Raw genomic sequence first — 21,541 nt, forward strand, 5'->3', positions numbered from 1 at the left:
GATACACTACATCAACTGGCTCATCTTTATCCACATGTTTATTTATGCCTTCAAAGAAATGAAGCAAATTGGTGATCCAAGACTTCCCTTGACTGAACCGATGCTGACTCTGTCCAATTAAACCATGTTTGTCTATGTGTTCCATAATTTTATTCTGTTTCCACTATTTTCCCAGTTAGTGAGGATCCTCATTTTTTTTTTTTTTTTTTTAGTTTCCCTTTTTTCCAACACATTCTTTGCAGTGATAAGCCCCTGAGTTAGGAGCTCCATACTTATGTTCCTTGTAGAATTCAGCGCACGTGCACACTGAGTGTGACCATTAGGTGTTAGTATTGTACCTTGGTTAGTACTCTTCTCCTCCCATGGGAACTGCAAAAGCAGCTCCCTGTGCCAAAAGTGCAGAAACTGACTTCATGATTCACATCCAGATATCCTGCATGATCATGACCAGAACTGTCACCGGTCCATCAATCCAGTCAACACTAATTTGTATGTAAAGCGTACTTTACAAAATTCTGTCATTTCATTATATGAATCTCCAGTTAGACTTTGATTTGTTTTTATCAAAATTAAGATTAACTTACGTTCTAATAAATAGTTACAGTGGTTCCCATATACTCTCACCTATATTATTCAACCTAATGATGACACCACTGGCTAAATCTCTATCCAAACAAGGCCTCAATCCATTTCTCTATGCAGATGACATGAAACAGAACCCCACAGAAATCAAGGAAATAATAAACAGCATGACCATCATGGAATCCTGGGCATCGGCATTCAAATTAAAACTCAATAGAGATAAAACCCAATGTCTCATTCTCTCTTCCCAATACAATAATGTTCCCCCCTCAGCAATTAACGCACAGGGTTCATCCCTCCCAATCTCAGACCACTTGAAAATCTTAGGCATAACAATTGACCGCAACCTAACGCTAGAAAGCCAAGCTAAGAACACGACTAAGAAAATGTTCCACACTATGGAAGCTCAAATGTACAAAACCTTACTTTCACAGGGATTCATTCTGCAACATGATCCAAACCATGGTGCTACCCAGGTAGACTACTGCAATAGTATTTATATAGGCTGCAAAGATCAATCATAAGAAAACTACAGACAACACAAAACACAACTGCCAGACTCTACTTCGCAAAAACAAGCTTTGAAAGCGCGAAACCCCTCCTAAGAAGCTTACACTGGCTTCCTATTAATGCTCGCATAACTTTCAAAATATGCACAATATTCCACAGAATCATCTATGGACTCGCACCAGATTACATGATGAAACGTGACGAGAACAGCAAGAACCTACCTAACCCTTCACTACCCCAATTTCAAAGGTATAAAATACAAATCTTCACATGCCACCAGCCTCTCGTTTATAGGCACACAACTTTGGAACTCACTACCCAAAGACCAGATACTCACAGAAAACTACCTACAATTCAGAAAAAACCTGAAAACACATCTTTTCAAGAAGTCTTTCCCCCCCTGGATCTGCCTAATCCCACACCACCATACATCACGAAAAGTTCAAAAATGGAAAACAGTAATATTAACCTCTCTGACTTCTACAAATCTAAATTTTGTAACCGCTTTTTTAGCAATATGTAAGCCACATTGAACCTACCAGACGGTGGGAAAATGTGGGATACAAATGCAATAAATAAATATACTACCTTACTGGCTAAGAGCTGAATTGGTCATCAGAATTGTTTTCGTTCAGTCAAATGTTTTTTTTTCTCTTTACACAGGTTCCAGAACAGGAGTGTGAAAAAGTAATTGAGCATGAAAAAATTTCATCTGAAGATGGTGACTCAAAAAGTAAGGAAAAACACAACACATGATAGCTAAAAATTGTGCTGATGCCTGCCTAGCAGACCTGTTTTCTTCTTGATTATTTTTAAAACATTAAACTGAGGTGCATAGATCAATTGATCATATTCTGTAAGTAATAAAGGACTTGTCTCCACTAAAGTTTTGTTTTGTTATGAAAGAAATTAATATCAAATGGTTTCAATATCCAGAAAAAGATCAAACTTTTAAAGACTTGCTAAGCTAGTAAGATAAGTGGTTAATTTTATTAAGTAATCTGTAGACAAATTTTTAGCAGAGTGAGCAAGTTAAGTTTTGGACTGAAATATTTCATTAATATAGCCAGTCAAAATAGCACCAGCTTGATTTAGGCCTGCTACGTTTCTGCTTAGTCAACCAGATAAATTAACCAACTGATGCTGAAAATCAGTGTTAACTAGTTTAGTTCTGTCCCTGACTTAATCATGCCTCTGGCCCCATCTTTTTTTAACCAACTAAGGGGGTCATCTACCAAACACAATGTGCACAAACAGTGTTGATGCAGTGTCTCCTACAGTGTCCATTTTGTCCCTTTCAGAAACAGTGTCGCCAAATGAGTTAGTTTTCTGCATACCACAGATTTCTTGGCCATTCAAACAGCAGGTAGTTATCTGCATGATTGGGTTCATCATGAGAACAGGATAGCATCTCCTGTGTTGGAAAGCTGTGAGCATCGAACTGAGTATTCACTCTTGGGATGTTCCTAAGCCACATACCTGACAAGAAGAGAAATAAGTTGATAAATTGCCATTATTTGCTGGACTTCAATGTGCAGTCTCTGAATCAGGACATAGTGGGAAGACTCTTCTTCAGGTCAGGTCTTCATGGGTGGATCTATTTGTGACAGTCCTCACAGAGTCAGTCTTCAGTTCCAGGAAGAGTTTAATAAACAGGCTGGCAGCAAGTGCCTTCTCTCTTGACTAAAAAAAAAAAATATATATATATATCATGTTATGATTCTGTTTAACTTTGCTAGTCAGACAGGGGAATGCCTGTAACCGTTCCCGATTGGCCAGTCTGGGCTGAGCTGACGTCAGTCTGATCTACTTAAGCGTATCCTTCTCAACAACCCTTGCTTTGGTGTTGCTTTTCGTTTATTGCTGAAGCCTTTCCTTGCGCTGTTTGAGCTTTTGCTCTCTGTATTGTGGAGTTTGTTTTTCTCCTTCCTTGCTGTAGCTCTCTATTGCTCTGTCTCAGTGTGCTTGCTGCTTCCAGCGTGTGTTTGATTACCCCTCTTCCCTCACCTGTGATTTCCTCTGTTTGACTCTAGTGCTTTGTGGTAAGCTCGTTTATCATTCTGTTCCAGGTTGTTTGTTTTGTTTCCCTTGGAGTTACCCTTCGTGCTGTGTTTGTATTTTGTTGTGTCTTTGTAGCAGACTCAGGACCTTTGTTTCGGTGGGGTTGTTTGTTTTGTTTACCTTACCCTTGTGTTCCTGCCTCTGGCAGCTGTGTGTTCAGAGCTTGGTTAACCCTTTGTCTGCAGTATTTTGCCTGCCTCTGGCAGCTGAGTGTTTGGAGCAGGCTTTCCCTTCTGACTCTTTTAATTCTTTTTTTTTTTTTTTTTGCTGTCACTACCCTCGCTATTACTGTGTGCTGCCCTTTCTGAGCGGGATGCATCCCAGGCCCGGCTCTCTATTTTTTTCTGGCTTTTCCCTCTCCTGTTTGCTGGGGGTCTCTGCTCTCTGTATCCATATTTCTCAGTCCCTCATTTTTTTTTTGTCTGCTGTGAGGCACAGCCTGATGTGTTTCCTGTAGTTACCTCTCTTCGTTGATTTTTCCCTTGTGTCCTTAACGAGCACTTAGTGTGTTGGTGCTGTAGCCCCCCTGGGGACCCCTCGTTTTTTCTTTCTCCCTTCCCTGGGTTTGAGTCGGTTCCGGTTAGGCTGTGAGGCCCTTATGATTGTATTCTGAGCAAGTGGGTTCCCGTTAGGCCGTGAGGCCCGCCTGAATGCCCTATCTTCCCCTTTCTGGTAGTGCAAGTTGGTCGCGTGCGTGCGTGTGTGTGTGTAGGGCTTGGTAGCTGGGGTGGCGTATAGTACCTGTTCAGTCCATCCTAGGCCTTGGCCTAAAAGCTATATTAGCCCTTGAGCCTAGGCCGAGGCCTCACGTCCAGCCTGACATCTCATAAGTAAATTCTTAAAAAAAGAACTCTCAGCAGCCAACATATTTGTGAAAATCACAGATAAATGAGCTATAATTCTCACAGCTCCATTCTGGCCTAGATAAATGTGGTTTCCTCTCCATTGTTGTGGCTTGTCGCACTGCCGTAATCAGAGATCACCTATGACAGTTAAGCAGTTTGCTTTTCCTGAACTTTAGTCAGTAATTCGCATGTACAATGTGAGCTCTAGTTGATGTTCAGTGACAATTTGTTTACATTATGATGTTGCCTATTTTCAAGAAGCTATCCAATGTTTTCCTAGCTTCAGTACCCTTTAATTATGCAAAATTGGTATTTTGTAATAGGTGCAGATGAAATGCCTTCTGAGCTTCAAGAATGTATTAGCATTTCGGAAAGACAGCAGCAATCTGTTGATATGGAGAATACTATTGTTGATAGCGATGGCCCTCCAGATATGAAGCATCTTTTGTCACCACTAAATGAAGAGAATATTGTGATGGAATCAGTACCAGTTTATGGAGAAACCAAATCTTCTACAGTTACTCCAGAAAGTTCCATGACCAGCAGCCCTGAGACACAGTCACCTGTGCTAGTTAATGAATATGTATGTAAAGATTTATTCTTAATCAGTTTCTGCTGATAGTTATATTTGAATATGAGTAGTCATACTGTTTTAAATTATGATTTAATTGTTTTCTTTTGTAAACAATAGCAAAGACATTTGTACCTAAAGGACAACTGATACCTGAAAGATGCACTAAACTTGAAAATTTGTAGTGCACTTTCTAAGTGCTTTTTTTTCTCCTGGTTTGCTTCTATAAACGATTTCTGCAGCGATGTGATTCAATGCCATTGTTTTTAGTGTAGTCATCATTTGAACACTAGTGAAAACTACATATAAGGAAATTGGGCTGCTCATATGTATGGAAGCACTTTAAAATCATATATCCTGTCCAGTAGTTAATCATAAAAGTGTAATACTGACTGTTTCTTAAATCCTATTACTGTCTATCTGTCAGACATACACTGATTGTAGCAGTTTTGTGCAAACTCTTGACCTGTTATAAATTAGGTTACAGTTTAAATTATTAGGGATACTGCTGGGCTTTGCTTATAGCATTTAATACCATAGAAAATTGAATGCCCATGGAATAGAAATTGGCAGCACTAAAAGGCCTGTTCTCATCTCTTACTCTTATCTTCCTTTAAGTGGAGTATTAAAAATAAGTTGGAAATTTTTGTTTTTGGAAGCTCAAAATGTTTTCAGACTAAGCCATCTATTACTTTTCTCCAATGTTAACAAATACTATCTGGTTGAAATGTTAGTTCAGTCTTGATTATCTTACAAACTAACTTCTCTTTAAAAATAGAGTAACTTAAGGGGAAAGGGAATTGGAATTATCACACACCTTTTTAGTAGTAGCTCAAGGTGAGTTGTATTCAGGTATGGTAGGTATTTCCCTGGCAGTGGAGTGATTAAAATCTGTACCTGAGGCAGTGGAGTGTTGAGTGCCAGAATCACAAGGAGTGCCAATGGGAAGTTGACACTGGTTTCCTGGTAATAAGCCTGCTTTTTAGAAGAGCTTCCTGTATATTTATTTATGAACATTTATACCCCACTTTTTTCCACATTAAGCAGACTCAAAGTGGCTTACAATGTACAGGAATCAATTACAATTACATTAGATAGGGTAATAAAAGGAACAGGGTAGGAAGTAAAAGGGAAAGGGCAAGAGGGTCTAAAATGGACTGTGGAAGACCAGATGCTGAGATGGATCAGAGTGGCGTGAACAGCTCTCAGCAAGGCAAGCCATAATTGGGAACTGTAGGAATACCCAGGAAGCGCAGGTGGTTGCTTCCATATAACCCTGATTATATGTAGGGAATGATCCTACATTTACGTATATATAAGTAGGCATTCCTGGGAGAAAGTTGGGTAGAGATTGGGGTTTACGTTGTGTATTGCAAAATATGTATATATACATAATAACCCTTACCTATCCCTATCTTTTTTCTCTCATACCTCTTCTATCCCATTTACGCCTTGTTCATTGGTCCTATCACATACCCCCTTTGTTGATTCTGTTACTATAGATTGTATTCTTGTTACTATGTAAGCTGCATTGAGCCTGCGATGAGCGGGAAAGCGCGGGGTACAAATGTAATAAATAAATAATATTATATAGATATACCTGAAGTACTGTCTGCTTAAGGGAGAGGAAAAGCTATCTAAAACAGAAATCAATTACTGGCTCAAAGCCTGGTATAAAGAAGGTGGTTGTAATGCTTTTGCATAGGGTTTTCAGTAGCGGCTAACCAGCACACATTAGAGCCACGAAAAACCCCTTTGTGTGTTATTGGCTAAATAATGTTTGCTGTAGAAACTGGCTACAACCAGGCTAAGACAAACATTAACTGCATGGTAAGCTTTGTGCATTGGGCCCTAAGAGACAGAGGAGACCACTGTAAATGGGGAAGTGCTGTGCATGTTCAGAACGTGCTATAGGAGAGCTGTTCTGTCCTGGTGTTTTGCAATATCATCACTTATGTGCCTTATTAATCCTCCTATCTATGGGAAACATCTGTTACTTTGTTTTCCAGTTTATTTTTTTATTTTACCAGTTTTTCTAACTTAACATCAGTAGCATAGCCAGACAGCCGATTTAGTGTGGGCCCGAGATCAAAGTGGGTGGGCCAAAATTTTCATATCCGCCGCCGTGCCCCCCCCCCCCCCCAAAAAGCAAAACCCAAATTTAACTTCCGCCTCCCATCCCAGCGCCCCCCTCCCTCCCAAAGTAAATGCTGGCAGAAATCCTCAAGCCCCACCAACCAAATACCTCCTTCCCACGAAGTGAGCTTCTTGGGTGGCCGTCAACACTGTCCCCGAACCACTGCTGCCAGACACCAGCCTCCACCTGTGCTCAATTTCACACATGCAGGAAAACTGAGCATGCGCATGGTGGAAGGGCCTGCGGCTGGAAGTAGCAGCAGCTCAGGGACAGTCCTGGCAGACACCCCGGCCCACCCATGGCTATGGTTACGAGTCAAAAGCAATGTTAAAGAGGTGGGCTTTCAGTCTAGATTTAAAGGTGGCCAAGGATGGGGCAAGACGTAGGGGCTCAGGAAGTTTATTCCAGGCGTAGGGTGCAGCGAGACAGAAGGCGCGAAGTCTGGAGTTGGCAATAGTGGAGAAGGGAACAGATAAGAAGGATTTAACCATGGAGCGGAGTGCACGGGAAGGGGTGTAGGGAAGGACGAGTGTGGAGAGATACTGGGGAGCAGCAGAGTGAGTACATTTATAGGTAGTAGAAGAAGTTTGAACAGGATGCGAAAACGGATAGGGAGCCAGTGAAGCGACTTGAGGAGAGGGGTAGTATGAGTAAAGCGACCCTGGCGGAAGACGAGACGGGCAGCAGAGTTTTGAACTGATTGGAGAGGGGAGAGGTGACTAAGTGGGAGGCCAGCAAGAAGCAGATTGCAGTAGTCTAAACGAGAGGTGACAAGGATATAGATGAGAGTTTTGGTAGAGTGCTCGGAAAGAAAGGGGCGGATTTTACGGATGTTGTAAAGAAAAAAAAATTACAGGTCTTGGCGATCTGCTGGATATGAACAGAGAAGGAGAGAGAAGAGTCAAAGATGACCCCAAGGTTTCGAGCTGAGGAGACAGGGAGAATGAGAGAGCCATCAACAGAAATAGAAAACGGGGGATAGTATATAGCATGGAGATGTTTTGATAATTAAATAGATAATAAGATATTTTGCAAACAACGAGTGGAGTACATTTGTTAAGAGTACTATAGTTTCCTGTGATAACAGAACTACAAAGAAGTATGTGCAAAACTATTTAGTCTGACACTGATGGTGCCAGTGGTGTGGGGACAGAGGTGAGCAGTTGAAGTAAGATTAATGTCATTGAGAGGGGGGGGGGGGGAATAGATTAACTTTGTGGTGGGAATGGGAGGGGGAAGAGGAGGAAATGCCTTGGGACCCCCCCCCCCCCGAATCCAATGTTGGCTACACCCCCTGGCACTGGTAACATGGTGCTTGTCAGGGTCAGACTGACCATTTGGGCAACAGGGCAGTGCCTGAGGGCCCAGAGGCGATGCCCGGCGCACACCACAGCCCTCCCCGGTCCTACCTTGACAGGCACGTTGCTTGTAACTTAAGCGGGGGGAACAAGTTCTTTCCTACCTGGCCCGCTGTACTATCACCATTTGCTCCTAGCACCACTGTATTTTAAAAACAGCGGCCGAGACCCATAAGACCACCGTGGGAAGTCTCGGCCACTATTCTGAAAGCATGGCGGTGCTGGCAGGTGGGGGAATAGTGGCAGTGCAGAGGGCAGGAAAGAACATGTCTCCCCCCCCCCCCCCCCCCCCCTCGCAGAGGTCAGCACCAGGACCCCTCAGGTAGGACCGGGGCAGCGAGAATGTTGGCTGTGGCGGCAGGGGAGGTGTCGGGGGGGGGGGGGGGCGCCACTCCACTCTGTCTGCCCCTGCTGTTTGACCTGCAGAAATATAAAACTAGTGCAGTGACTTTTTTTTAATTCTTTTTGTTTTATCGGGAAATATATCAGATCAACACAAAAACTGTGTAACATAACAGCTGCAATAACAGAGCTACTGTGGGTATGCAAAGCCATAAAATTAAGAAACATTTGAAGCAAGAAACAAGTCCAGTGTATTAAATTTTTTAATTAACGCTGGTGCACTTCACTGTGATGAAACTAAAGAGCATGTTCATATTTTTTTTTTAATGTAAGAGTCCAGTTCCACCAGAGATAGATTTTAAGTTGGGTATTGTCTTTCCAATGAGAAATGATCAGTTTTAGTTCTGTGGTAATTAAGAAGTCAAAAAGTAATTTGTCTTCATCAGATAATGGAAAAGGAATGGATATAGATTTCCATATTACATACAGTGGGGGAAATAAGTATTTGATCCCTTGCTGATTTTGTAAGTTTGCCCACTGACAAAGACATGAGCAGCCCATAATTGAAGGGTAGGTTATTGGTAACAGTGAGAGATAGCACATCACAAATTAAATCCGGAAAATCACATTGTGGAAAGTATATGAATTTATTTGCATTCTGCAGAGGGAAATAAGTATTTGATCCCTCTGGCAAACAAGACCTAATACTTGGTGGCAAAACCCTTGTTGGCAAGCACAGCGGTCAGACGTCTTCTGTAGTTGATGATGAGGTTTGCACACATGTCAGGAGGAATTTTGGTCCACTCCTCTTTGCAGATCATCTCTAAATCATTAAGAGTTCTGGGCTGTCGCTTGGCAACTCGCAGCTTCAGCTCCCTCCATAAGTTTTCAATGGGATTAAGGTCTGGTGACTGGCTAGGCCACTCCATGACCCTAATGTGCTTCTTCCTGAGCCACTCCTTTGTTGCCTTGGCTGTATGTTTTGGGTCATTGTCGTGCTGGAAGACCCAGCCACAACCCATTTTTAAGGCCCTGGCGGAGGGAAGGAGGTTGTCACTCAGAATTGTACGGTACATGGCCCCATCCATTCTCCCATTGATGCGGTGAAGTAGTCCTGTGCCCTTAGCAGAGAAACATCCCCAAAACATAACATTTCCACCTCCATGCTTGACAGTGGGGACGGTGTTCTTTGGGTCATAGGCAGCATTTCTCTTCCTCCAAACACGGCGAGTTGAGTTCATGCCAAAGAGCTCAATTTTTGTCTCATCTGACCACAGCACCTTCTCCCAATCACTCTCGGCATCATCCAGGTGTTCACTGGCAAACTTCAGACGGGCCGTCACATGTGCCTTCCGGAGCAGGGGGACCTTGCGGGCACTGCAGGATTGCAATCCGTTATGTCGTAATGTGTTACCAGTGGTTTTCGTGGTGACAGTGGTCCCAGCTGCCTTGAGATCATTGACAAGTTCCCCCCTTGTAGTTGTAGGCTGATTTCTAACCTTCCTCATGATCAAGGATACCCCACGAGGTGAGATTTTGCGTAGAGCCCCAGATCTTTGTCGATTGACAGTCATTTTGTACTTCTTCCATTTTCTTACTATGGCACCAACAGTTGTCTCCTTCTCGCCCAGCGTCTTACTGATGGTTTTGTAGCCCATTCCAGCCTTGTGCAGGTGTATGATCTTGTCCCTGACATCCTTAGACAGCTCCTTGCTCTTGGCCATTTTGTAGAGGTTAGAGTCTGACTGATTCACTGAGTCTGTGGACAGGTGTCTTTCATACAGGTGACCATTGCCGACAGCTGTCTGTCATGCAGGTAACGAGTTGATTTGGAGCATCTACCTGGTCTGTAGGGGCCAGATCTCTTACTGGTTGGTGGGGGATCAAATACTTATTTCCCTCTGCAGAATGCAAATAAATTCATATACTTTCCACAATGTGATTTTCCGGATTTAATTTGTGATGTGCTATCTCTCACTGTTACCAATAACCTACCCTTCAATTATGGGCTGCTCATGTCTTTGTCAGTGGGCAAACTTACAAAATCAGCAAGGGATCAAATACTTATTTCCCCCACTGTATATGGGTAATAATGGTGACTGAAAAATATCCTGTAGTTTGGATCAGACATCTTGCCAAAAAATTAAAGCATTAGGACATTCATAAATTAAATGCAGCAGAGTTCCTTTTTGCGATTTACATGACCAATATAAGTCTGATTTTAGATGGATCAATTGCTTTACATTTATGAGGGGTCAATAAAGCCCTATGGTATAGAAAAAACATAGATTCAGTAATAGCAGCAGATAATGATGCTTTAGGACACTTAGACCATAATTGTGACTACTGAGCACCTGACAATGAAGCATCAAGATCTTTCTCCCATACCTGCTGAATACCTTTACATGAATGAATGTTTATTAGAAGCTTGAAACGTTTTATAAAAGAAAGAGGCCCGATGAGTCAATGTACAGGGACCATCAATAAATGAGGCCACATTGGAAATTGGGTTTATATGTGAAAACTCCCAATTGTTTGATGTAATGAGCCCTTGTAACTGGTACCAGTGTAAAAATTGAGCATCAGGGATGTTATTGTAACAAGAAATTATTTATTTTGGGGAAAGAGCTCGAGAGCACTTGCTACTGTTTATAATTTAAGAGCAGATGCTGTATTTATAAGTTTTAGGATATTAATTTCTCCACCAATCACCAAAGGTGATAATTGCAATAAATTAAATAAATTAAGTATCAGAACACAGAGAGACCGTATTTAGCTTCAAAAAGGTTGATTTAATATACAATTGCACACGAGAGGTAGGTTTTAAGAGATCTTTACAGGTAATCTGTGCATAAAATAGAACAAAGTAGCAGGTAGGTTAACTTACAAGTCCTTGTTACAAGCATGCTGTGGTCCAGCTGATTGATGAGCACATGTTGAGGGGCAAGGCGTCAGCAGACCCCAAAGAGAGCAGCAGGTCCCAAGAGGAGGCAGGTTCCAAGAGAGACAGGTGGACTGCTTCCAGGCCTTTTATAATGTTAGCAGAGAAGCATGGTGTGTGCATGTCCTGGATATTTTGCAAGGCATTATGGTTAATGTAGTCTGTTCACATGACCACATTATAAGTCCTTCCTTTCTGCACATGTCTGAAAGCTGATGGGAGGGGCAGGTATACCTTTGACAAGCAAATGTCCTGTTTATGGTCTCCCCTCTGAAGTCTTTGTCTTCAATGGGGTATTCCAGACTTTCGGTCTCTTGGGTCTTTGGTTTTCAGAGATGTCCTGATGAGCGTCCAGGTACCCACCTTAGTCATGCTTTTGTTCAGTTCTTTTAGGTGGGAGGGCAGAGAGAGTTATATATCTCTCTTTTGTCTTTGTTAAGTGTTTGTAATTAACTATCCCTGCTATCAGAAGCTCCCAGAAAAAGGGATGGGGAGAGAGGGCTTGAAATGAAACTATTCTCTCTGCTGCAGTGTAAAAGCTGCACAAATATATTGGTGTATATATAATCCAGCAAAATATAATAAACTGATACCATTACATTATAATCTAGATTCAATTGTGCAAACAATTTCAATTGGACATTTGATAACAATTGACTTAAAAACCAAATGTTACAACTCTGCCAAATTGTCTAAGTGTCTGATTGTGTTGTCTTCGTTTTTTACTCTTCCATAGAGGTATATCATCTAGATCATTAGAATTTTTCGGCAATGATTTTGCAAGGTGGAATGCTAAGGAAGTATTTTGTAACACTGGCTTATTCTTGTGGGAGAAGGAGCATGTACAAGCATTAGGATGGGCCAAAACAGTTAGTGGAACCGGATATGACAATTCCCTTTCCGATTTCAGCCATATAGGGATAGTAAATATATTTCCCCCTTGGAACTAATGAAAAACAAAAGAGGTATGATGATCTCTAAAATCTGGAACATTAACCCCTCCTTTTTGTTTGGGCAATTTTAGTTGAGTGAGGGAGATTCGTGAGGGTTTAGATTGCTATAAAAAGGAGGTAGCTATCAATTGTCTTGAAAAAGGTGGGAGGAAGTTCCATTGGGAGCATACCTAACGAATAATTAATTCTTGGTGCTAAGGTCATTCCCCACCAGCTTAAATGTAATGGAGACTGTTTTCTTAAAGACTGAAAGAGTAACTCAGTGTATTTATCTTTCTCCGAGGACAAGCAGGCTGCTTGTTCTCACGACTGGGTTGACGTCCACGGCAGCCCCCACCAACCGGAACAAAACTTTGCGGGCGGTCCCGCACGCAGGGTACGCCCACCGCGCATGCGCGGCCGTCTTCCTGCCCGTGCGCGACCGTTCCCGCTCAGTCTTTTCTTTTCCGCGCTGGAGAGAGCCGCGTTCGTCTCTCTCTCTGTCAGCCCCAGAAACCGGATCGCACTTTTGCCGCGAGATTTTTCTTCGTTGTTTTTCTTTGCTTCTCTGTTTTAATTTTGTTTAAAAAAAAAAAACGAGAAGAACTTTGTTTTCCCTCGTCTTTTTAGCGGGGGCGTCTCGTTGTGGCCGCGCGGTCAATTTATTTTTCGAGGTGTGAATTTTACCGCCACCATCGACGACTTTGACTTCGCCGACGCGATTTTTCCGTCGATGTCCTCGAAGGTCCCGAGTGGATTTAAGAAGTGTCGTCGGTGCGGCCGGCATATCTCGCAGACCAACACTCACGCTTGGTGCCTCCAGTGCCTCAGGCCGGAGCACGATACCAAGTCATGCACCTTGTGTCTCGGTTTACGGAAACGGACACAGGTGGCGAGGCAAGTTCTACGGGACCGTCTTTTTGGAACTTGTGCTGGCCCCTCGACGTCGACTTCGACGGCATCGGTATCGACGGCCGGATCTTCGGTACCGGTACCGACGTCCACGAAATCGGCACCGACCCCAGGAGCACAGGTCCCGTCGGCCCGCCGGTCTTCCGGAGACGGCAGGGGTGAGCGGCCGCGTGGGCAATCGGCCCCGGTCACTCCTTCTACCCAGGGCCCTCGGGACCGAACCCTGTCGGACCCAATCCCTCGAGGCCGAGGGGGATCTACCTCCTCCTCTTCAGTTCCGCCGAGCGCCGATGATGGGCACCGGAAAAAGACAAAAAAGCACCGTCATCGGTCGCCCAGGGCGCATGTGGCTCCCGGCTCCAGAGACGATTCGACGCCGAGGAAGCGGCAGCGCCGGGAGGAGCGATCCCCTTCTGTGGTAGAGGTATCGTTACGTCAGGGCGCCAGCACTTCGGTGCCGTCTCCTGGACCCTAACAGCTTCCAGCACAGACACCTCTACCAGCCCCCTCGCCTTTCCCGACAGCGGGCCTGGACGAGTGCCTCCGAGCCATCCTTCCGGGGATCCTGGAAGGGCTGATGCGCCAGACTGTGCCGGCGCCGTGGGTGCTTGCGCCCTCAGCGCCGGTGATAGAGGCGCCGGCGTGCTCTAGCCCAGTGCCGAGGCCTCAAGCGGCGCCGGTCTCGACCGCCACGCAGGTGGAGTCGACATCGATGGAGGGAGCTTCATCCCCGCCGGCGCGGGAGTCCGCCGCTCGACGACGCCACCGAGGACTCGGTGCCTCGAAGTCGAGCCGGGCCCGGTTGAGGTCTGAGCTACAGGAGCTCATGTCCAACACCGAGGAAGAGGCCTCATGGGGGGAGGAGGAGGACCCCAGATATTTCTCCTCAGAGGAGTCTGTGGGCCTTCCCTCCAACCCCACTCCTTCACCAGAGAGAAAGCTCTTGCCACCTGAGAGCCTCTCCTTTGCCTCCTTCGTCAGGGACATGTCGCTTTGCATTCCCTTCCCCATGGTCTCTGTGGATGAGCCGAGGGCTGAGATGCTCGAGGTCCTCGACTATCCATCACCACCTAGAGAGTCCTCCACGGTACCGTTGCACAATGTCCTCAAGAGACACTGCTTCGGAACTGGTTGAGACCTTTATCTAATCCCACCATCCCCAAGAAAGCGGAGTCCCAATACAGGATCCACTCAGACCCAGAGTTAATGTGGCCTCAATTGCCTCATGACTCGGCGGTCGTGGACTCTGCTCTCAAGAGGGCACGGAGTTCGAGGGATACCGCCTCGGCGCCCCTGGGGCGGGAGTCTCGAACTCTGGACTCGTTTGGGAGGAAGGCCTACCAATCTTCAATGCTCATGACCCGCACCCAGTCCTACCAGCTCTACATGAGCATACACATGTGGAATAATGTGAAGCAACTGGCGGACCTGGTCGACAAGCTCCCCCCGGAGCAGTCCAGGCCTTTTCAGGAGGTGGTCAGGCAGCTGAAGGCGTGCAGAAAGTTCCTGTCCAGGGGTATATATGACACCTGTGATGTGGCATCTCGTGCTGCGGCCCAAGGTATAGTGATGCGCAGGCTCTCATGGCTGCGTGCCTCTGACCTGGACAGCCGCACCCAGCAGAGGCTGGCTGATGTCCCCTGCCGGGGGGATAATATTTTTGGTGAGAAGGTCAAGCAGTTGGTGGACCAACTACATCAGCGGGAAACCGCCCTTGACAAACTCTCCCACCGGGCGCCTTCAGCATCCACCTCAGCAGGTGGACGTTTTTCCCGGGCCAGGCAGGCTGCGCCCTACGCCTACAACAAGCGTAGGTACACCCAGCCGGCCCGAAGGCCTCAGGCACAGGGACAGTCCCAGCGCGCTCGTTCCCGTCAACAGCGTGCGCCTAAGCAGCCCCCGGCGCCTCGACAGCAAAAACCGGGGACGGGTTTTTGACTGGACCCATGGGAACATAGCCGCCATCAAAGTGTCCGTGCCGGACGATCTGCCAGTCGGGAGGGGAGGTTAAAACTTTTCACCAAAGGTGGCCTCTAATAACCTCCGACCAGTGGGTTCTCCAAATAGTGCGGTGCGGATACGCTCTGAATTTGGCCTCCCCTCCACCAAATTGTCCTCCGGGAGCCCAATCCTTCAGCTCCCAGCACAAGCAGGTACTTGCAGAGGAACTCTCCGCCCTTCTCAGCGCCAATGCGGTCGAGCCCGGGCAGGAAGGGCAGGGATTCTATTCCAGGTACTTCCTTGTGGAAAAGAAAACAGGGGGGATGCGCCCCATCCTAGACCTGAGAGGCCTGAACAAATACCTGGTCAAAGAGAAGTTCAGGATACTTTCCTTGGGCACCCTTCTACCAATGATTCAGAAAAACGATTGGCTATGTTCCCTGGATTTAAAGGACGCATACACTCACATCCCGATACTGCCAGCTCACAGACAGTATCTCAGATTCCGCCTGGGCACACGGCACTTTCAGTATTGTGTGCTGTCCTTTGGGCTCGCCTCTGCCCCACGGGTGTTCACGAAGTGCCTCGTGGTGGTCGCGGCGTATCTACGCAAGCTGGGAGTGCACGTGTTCCCATATCTCGACGATTGGCTGGTCAAGAACACCTTGGAGGCAGGAGCTCTCCGTCCATGCAGTGCACTATTTACCTCCTGGAGCTGCTGGGGTTTGTGATAAATTACCCAAAGTCCCATCTCCAGCCAGTCCAATCTCTGGAATTCATAGGAGCTCTGCTGAATTCTCAGACGGCTCAGGCCTTTCTTCCCGAAGCGAGGGCCCACAACCTCCTGTCCCTCGCTTCCCAGACCAGAGCGTCTCAGCAGGTCACAGCTCGGCAGATGTTGAGACTCCTAGGTCATATGGCCTCTACAGTTCATGTGACTCCCATGGCTCGTCTTCACATGAGATCTGCTCAATGGACCCTAGCTTCCCAGTGGTGCCAGGCCACCGGGAATCTAGAAGATGTCATCCGACTCTCCATCAGTTGCTGCACTTCACTGCACTGGTGGACCATTCGGACCAATTTGACCCTGGGACGCCCATTCCAAATTCCACAGCCCCCGAAAGTGCTAACGACGGATGCATCTCGCCTGGGGTGGGGAGCTCATGTCGATGGGCTTCACACCCAGGGACTGTGGTCCCTCCAGGGAAAAGATCTTCAGATCAACCTCCTGGAGCTCCGAGCGGTCTGGAACGCACTGAAGGCTTTCAGAGATCGGCTATCCAGTCAAATTATCCAAATTTGGACAGACAATCAGTTTGCAATGTATTACATCAACAAGCAGGGGGGCACCGGATCTCGCCCCCTGTGTCAGAAAGTCGTCGGGATGTGGTGTTGGGCTTGCCAGTTCGGCATGCTTCTCCAAGCCACATACCTGGCAGGTGTAAAAAACAGTCTGGCCGACAGACTGAGCAGAGTCATGCAACCGCACGAGTGGTCGCTCCATTCCAGAGTGGTACGCAAGATCTTCCGAGAGTGGGGCACTCCCTCGGTGGACCTTTTCGCCTCTCAGACCAACCACAAGCTGCCTCTGTTCTGTTCCAGACTACAGGCACACGGCAGACTAGCGTCGGATGCCTTTCTCCTCCATTGGGGGACCGGCCTCCTGTATGCTTATCCTCCCATACCTTTGGTGGGGAAGACCTTACTGAAGCTCAAGCAAGACCACGGCACCATGATTCTGATAGCGCCCTTTTGGCCCCGTCAGATCTGGTTCCCTCTACTTCTGGAGTTGTCCTCCGAAGAACCGTGGAGATTGGAGTGTTTCCGACCCTCATTTCGCAGAACGACGGAGCGCCTCTGCACCCCAACCTTCAGTCTCTGGCTCTCACGGCCTGGATGTTGAGGGCGAAGACTTCGCTTCGTTGGGTCTGTCTGAGGGGGTCTCCCGTGTCTTGCTTGCCTCTAGGAAGGATTCCACTAAAAAGAGTTACTTTTTCAAGTGGAGGAGGTTTGTCGTTTGGTGTGAGAGCAAGGCCCTAGAACCTCGTTCTTGTCCTGCACAGAACCTGCTTGAATACCTTCTGTACTTATTAGAGTCTGGTCTCAAGACCAACTCAGTAAGGAATCACCGTAGTGCTATTAGTGCTTACCATCTTCGTGTAGAGGGTAAAGCCATCTCTGGAGAGCCTTTAGTCGTTCGATTCATGAGAGGCTTGCTTCTGTCAAGGCCCCCTGTCAAGCCTCCTGCAGTGTCATGGGATCTCAACGTCGTCTTCACCCAGCTGATGAAACCTCCTTTTGAGCCACTGAATTCTTGCCATCTGAAGTACTTGACCTGGAAGGTCATTTTCTTGGTGGCAGTTACTTCAGCTCGTAGGGTCAGTGAGCTTCAAGCCCTGGTAGCTCATGCTCCGTATACTAAATTTCATCATAACAGAGTAGTGGTCCGCACTCACCCTAAGTTCCTGCCAAAGGTGGTGTGGGAGTTCCATCTTAACCAGTCAATTGTCCTTGCCAACATTCTTTCCCAGACCGCATACCCACCCGGCTGAACGTCAGTTGCACACATTGGACTGCAAGCGAGCGTTGGCCTTCTATTTGGAGCGGACACAGCCCCACAGACAGTCCGCCCAATTGTTTGTTTCTTTCGACCCCAATAGGAAAGGGGTCGCTGTCGGGAAACGCACCATCTCCAATTGGCTAGCAGATTGCATTTCCTTCACTTACGCCCAGGCTGGGCTGACTCTTGAGGGTCATGTCACGGCTCATGGTGTCAGAGCCATGGCAGCGTCGGTGGCTCACTTGAAGTCAGCCACTATTGAAGAAATTTGCAAGGCTGCGACGTGGTCATCTGTCCACACATTTACATCACATTACTGCCTACAGCAGGATACCCGACGCGACAGTCGGTTCGGGCAGTCGGTGCTGCAGAATCTGTTTGGGGTTTAAATCCAACTCCACCCTCCAGGACCCGAATTTATTCTGGTCAGGTTGCACTCTCAGTTAGTTGTTCTTCGTAGGTCAATTTCTGTTATGCCCTCGCCGTTGCGAGGTTTAATTGACCTGGGTTCTTGTTTTGAGTGAGCCTGAGAGCTAGGGATACCCCAGTCGTGAGAACAAGCAGCCTGCTTGTCCTCGGAGAAAGCGAATGATACATACCTGTAGCAGGTGTTCTCCGAGGACAGCAGGCTGATTGTTCTCACCTACCCTCCCTCCTCCCCTTTGGAGGTGCGTTTTTACTCATTTTTGCTTGTCATTCAACTGAGCGGGAATGGTCGCGCAAGGGCGGGAAGACGGCCGCGCATGCGCGGTGGGCTTACCCTGCGTGCAGGACCGCCCGCAAAGTTTTGTTCCGGTTGGTGTGGGCTGCCGTGGACGTCAACCCAGTCGTGAGAACAATCAGCCTGCTGTCCTCGGAGAACACCTGCTACAGGTATGTATCATTCGCTATCATTTCTGTGATGCATCTTCCTAAATAAATGCCAAGATATTTTACTTTTTAACATTTTTATATGAGAAATTTGAATATTGAATGGGCTTAATTCTTGTATATTGAAATCATCATGCAAGGGTAGACATTCTGTTTTCTCCCAATTTATTTATAACCTGATACAGATGAAAATAAGGAAATTAATGATAAACTATGGGAAATCAAAGAAACATTGGTGTAAATTAATACACCTGTATACAGAGAAAGTTTCATAGAACAGGAACCAATATATAAACCAAAGATGATGATATATGATCTCAAGGCTATAGCTAAGGGTTCAATGGCAAAGTTAAATTAAAGTGGAGATAAGACAGCTCTGCTAGTTCAGTGACTTTAAACATTTTTCATCTCGCAGCACTTTGACAAAGAGCAAAAATTGTCAAGGCCCACAGGCAGTTTTTTTAAGGATATATATTTTGTTTTTATTTAACAAATATTAAGATTGTTTAAAATTCAGTAATTATGTGTTAAATCGTTGTTTCAATAAAAATATTCAACTATGTGGCTAGCACAAGTTTGCAAAAGGCAACAACAATACACTTCAAAGATAACAAATTAACCAGAAATAACATGTATTAAAAAACATGGAAAGCCCTATTCAAAAAAATATTCCAATTCTCATGTCATCTGAGCTATAACAAAATAACTCTCCACTACTAAGCACATTGTAAAATACAAAACCTGACAAAACCTGAAAAAAAATCCTAACATTCATGTACAAATGTCATACAACAGTAGCACTAATTCCTATGATTCGAATTGCAAGACCCCTACATATGAATAGGCAGCACTACAAATATTACACGGACCAAAACACCTCTTCCTACTGGTAAAACAGAATAAGTGAAACAGCTACAGCTCTGTACACAGAAGCTACATTCCCACAAAATACTGTACCTAAGTCAAATGCAAAACACAGATAGACCCTCACCAAATACAGAATGGATCATAAATTAGAAATAGAGATATAAAGACAAAATTGAACTGTGAACCCCAAGAAGTCAAACTAGGCATGTACACAACATGGGAGAAATAACATAAAAATGCATTTCCTCTTATACTAAACATAATACAAAGACAAACACAATGCACATTTTCTAAACTAACATAGTTAATAAATTCAAAATAAAACACTTTTTTCTACCTTTGTTGTATTGACATTTTTCCCATTATATTGATCCTAATTTTTCTTTTCTGCTTTCCTTCCTGTCTGTCTACTCCTCTTTCCAGGGGCTACTGTCCATTTCTCATTTCTTCTTTTTACTCGTGTCTTGTTCCAGTCCCTTATTATTTATGTCTCTGACATATTGATCTTTCTGTTTAGCTCTTTCCACCCTTTCTTTTTCTGCCTGTCAACTCAGATTTCAATCGCTTTCTCACCTCGCAGTTTTCTATTTTTTTTTACTTATCAACTTTCCATCTCCTCTCACCCCTTAACTCCCCCAGTTCCTGTCTCATTCCTTCCCATGTCTCCTGAGTCCTTCTATCTTTCCTCTATTCCCCATTACTGCATTTTTACCCTCTGTACATATTATTTATTTGTAGCATTTATACCCCGCTCTTTCCCGCTCGATAGCAGGTTCAGTGCGGCTTACAGTGTATGGGTACAGAGTATCACAGAGATAACACAGTGTATGAGTACAAAGTATTGCAGAGGTAATACAATGTATGGTTAAGAAGTATTACAGAGATAGCACAATTGTATAGGGACGGGACAAGAGGAAGAAATGTGGGGGAAGGATTGAGGCATGGGTAATGTTAGTGGTGGGGTAAGTTTCTTAAGCTAGTTGGGTCATTTGGATAGGCTTGTTTGAAGAGTTATGTTTTCAGCAGCTTTCGGAGGGTAGATGTTCGTTTGTTGTACGGATGAATCGTGGGTATGGCGTTCCAGAGTTGGCTGCCTATAACGGAGAAGTTGGATGCGTAGTAGGTTTTGTATTTGAGACCTTTGCAATTGGGAAGGTGAAGATTGAGATATGTTTGAGAAGATTTGGACCCGTTCCTGGCTGGGAGGTCGATTAGATTGGTCATGTAACTTCGAGATTCTCCGTGGAGGATCTTGTGGATCAGTGTGTGGACTTTGAAGTTTATTCGTTCCTTGATAGGGAGCCAGTGGAGTTTTATACGGAGTGGTGTTGCACTTTCGAACCATGATTTACCAAAAATGAGTCTGGCTGCTGTGTTTTGGGCGGTCTGGAGTTTTTTTAGGACTTGGGCTTTGCAGCCAATGAAGATGCTGTTGCAGTAGTCAGCGTGGGTGAGTACTGTGGATTGTACCAGATTGCGGAAAGGTTTTTGGGGGGAGGAATGGTTTTACCTCTTTTTCAGAACCCACATCATGTTGAAAATCTTCTTCGTCACGGCTTTTGCGTGAGTTTCTAGAGTTAGATGGTTGTCTAATGTTACTCCTAGGATTTTTAAGTTGTCTGATATTGGGCTTGTAACGTCGGGGGTGATTAGGGTGGTTGGGAGTAGAGTGGAGTGTCTTGATGAGAGGATTAAGCATTGAGTTTTTTCTTTATTGAGTTTCATTTTGAAGGCATTGGCCCAGGAGGCTAAGATGTTAATGCCAGTGATTACGTTTTTAGAGATTTCTGCAAGGTTGGATTGGAAAGGGATGAATATGGTAATGCCATCTGCATAGATGAAGGGGTTTAGGCCAGCTTTGGATAGGGATTTAGCCAGAGGAATCATCATAAGATTGAAGAGGATCGGGGATAGAGGCGATCCTTGGGGGACTCCGCATTGTGAGGACCATGCAGATGATATAGATGAGGTTGATTTAACTTGATAGGATCTGGTGGTGATAAAGCTTTTTATCCATTTAATGATGTTTCCGCCTATCCCTAGTTTGTCCAGTAGTTTTGTAAGAATATCGTGGTCTACCATGTCAAATCAGCTGGATAGGTCGAACTGCAG

General features: G+C 45.4%; 1 protein-coding gene across 1 annotated transcript in view; it reads left to right on the plus strand.

Moving 5' to 3' along the window:
- The window catches only part of PCM1 (pericentriolar material 1), an 866,960-nt gene that overhangs the window by 776,739 nt on the left and 68,680 nt on the right, over positions 1–21,541 (plus strand). Inside the window, 2 exon segments of the mRNA XM_030191464.1 lie at positions 1,756–1,825; positions 4,322–4,581. Of these exon segments, the coding sequence (XP_030047324.1) occupies positions 1,756–1,825; positions 4,322–4,581 (330 nt within the window).

This window comes from Microcaecilia unicolor, chromosome 2, assembly GCF_901765095.1.
Source record: "Microcaecilia unicolor chromosome 2, aMicUni1.1, whole genome shotgun sequence".
Classification (NCBI taxonomy): domain Eukaryota; kingdom Metazoa; phylum Chordata; class Amphibia; order Gymnophiona; family Siphonopidae; genus Microcaecilia; species Microcaecilia unicolor.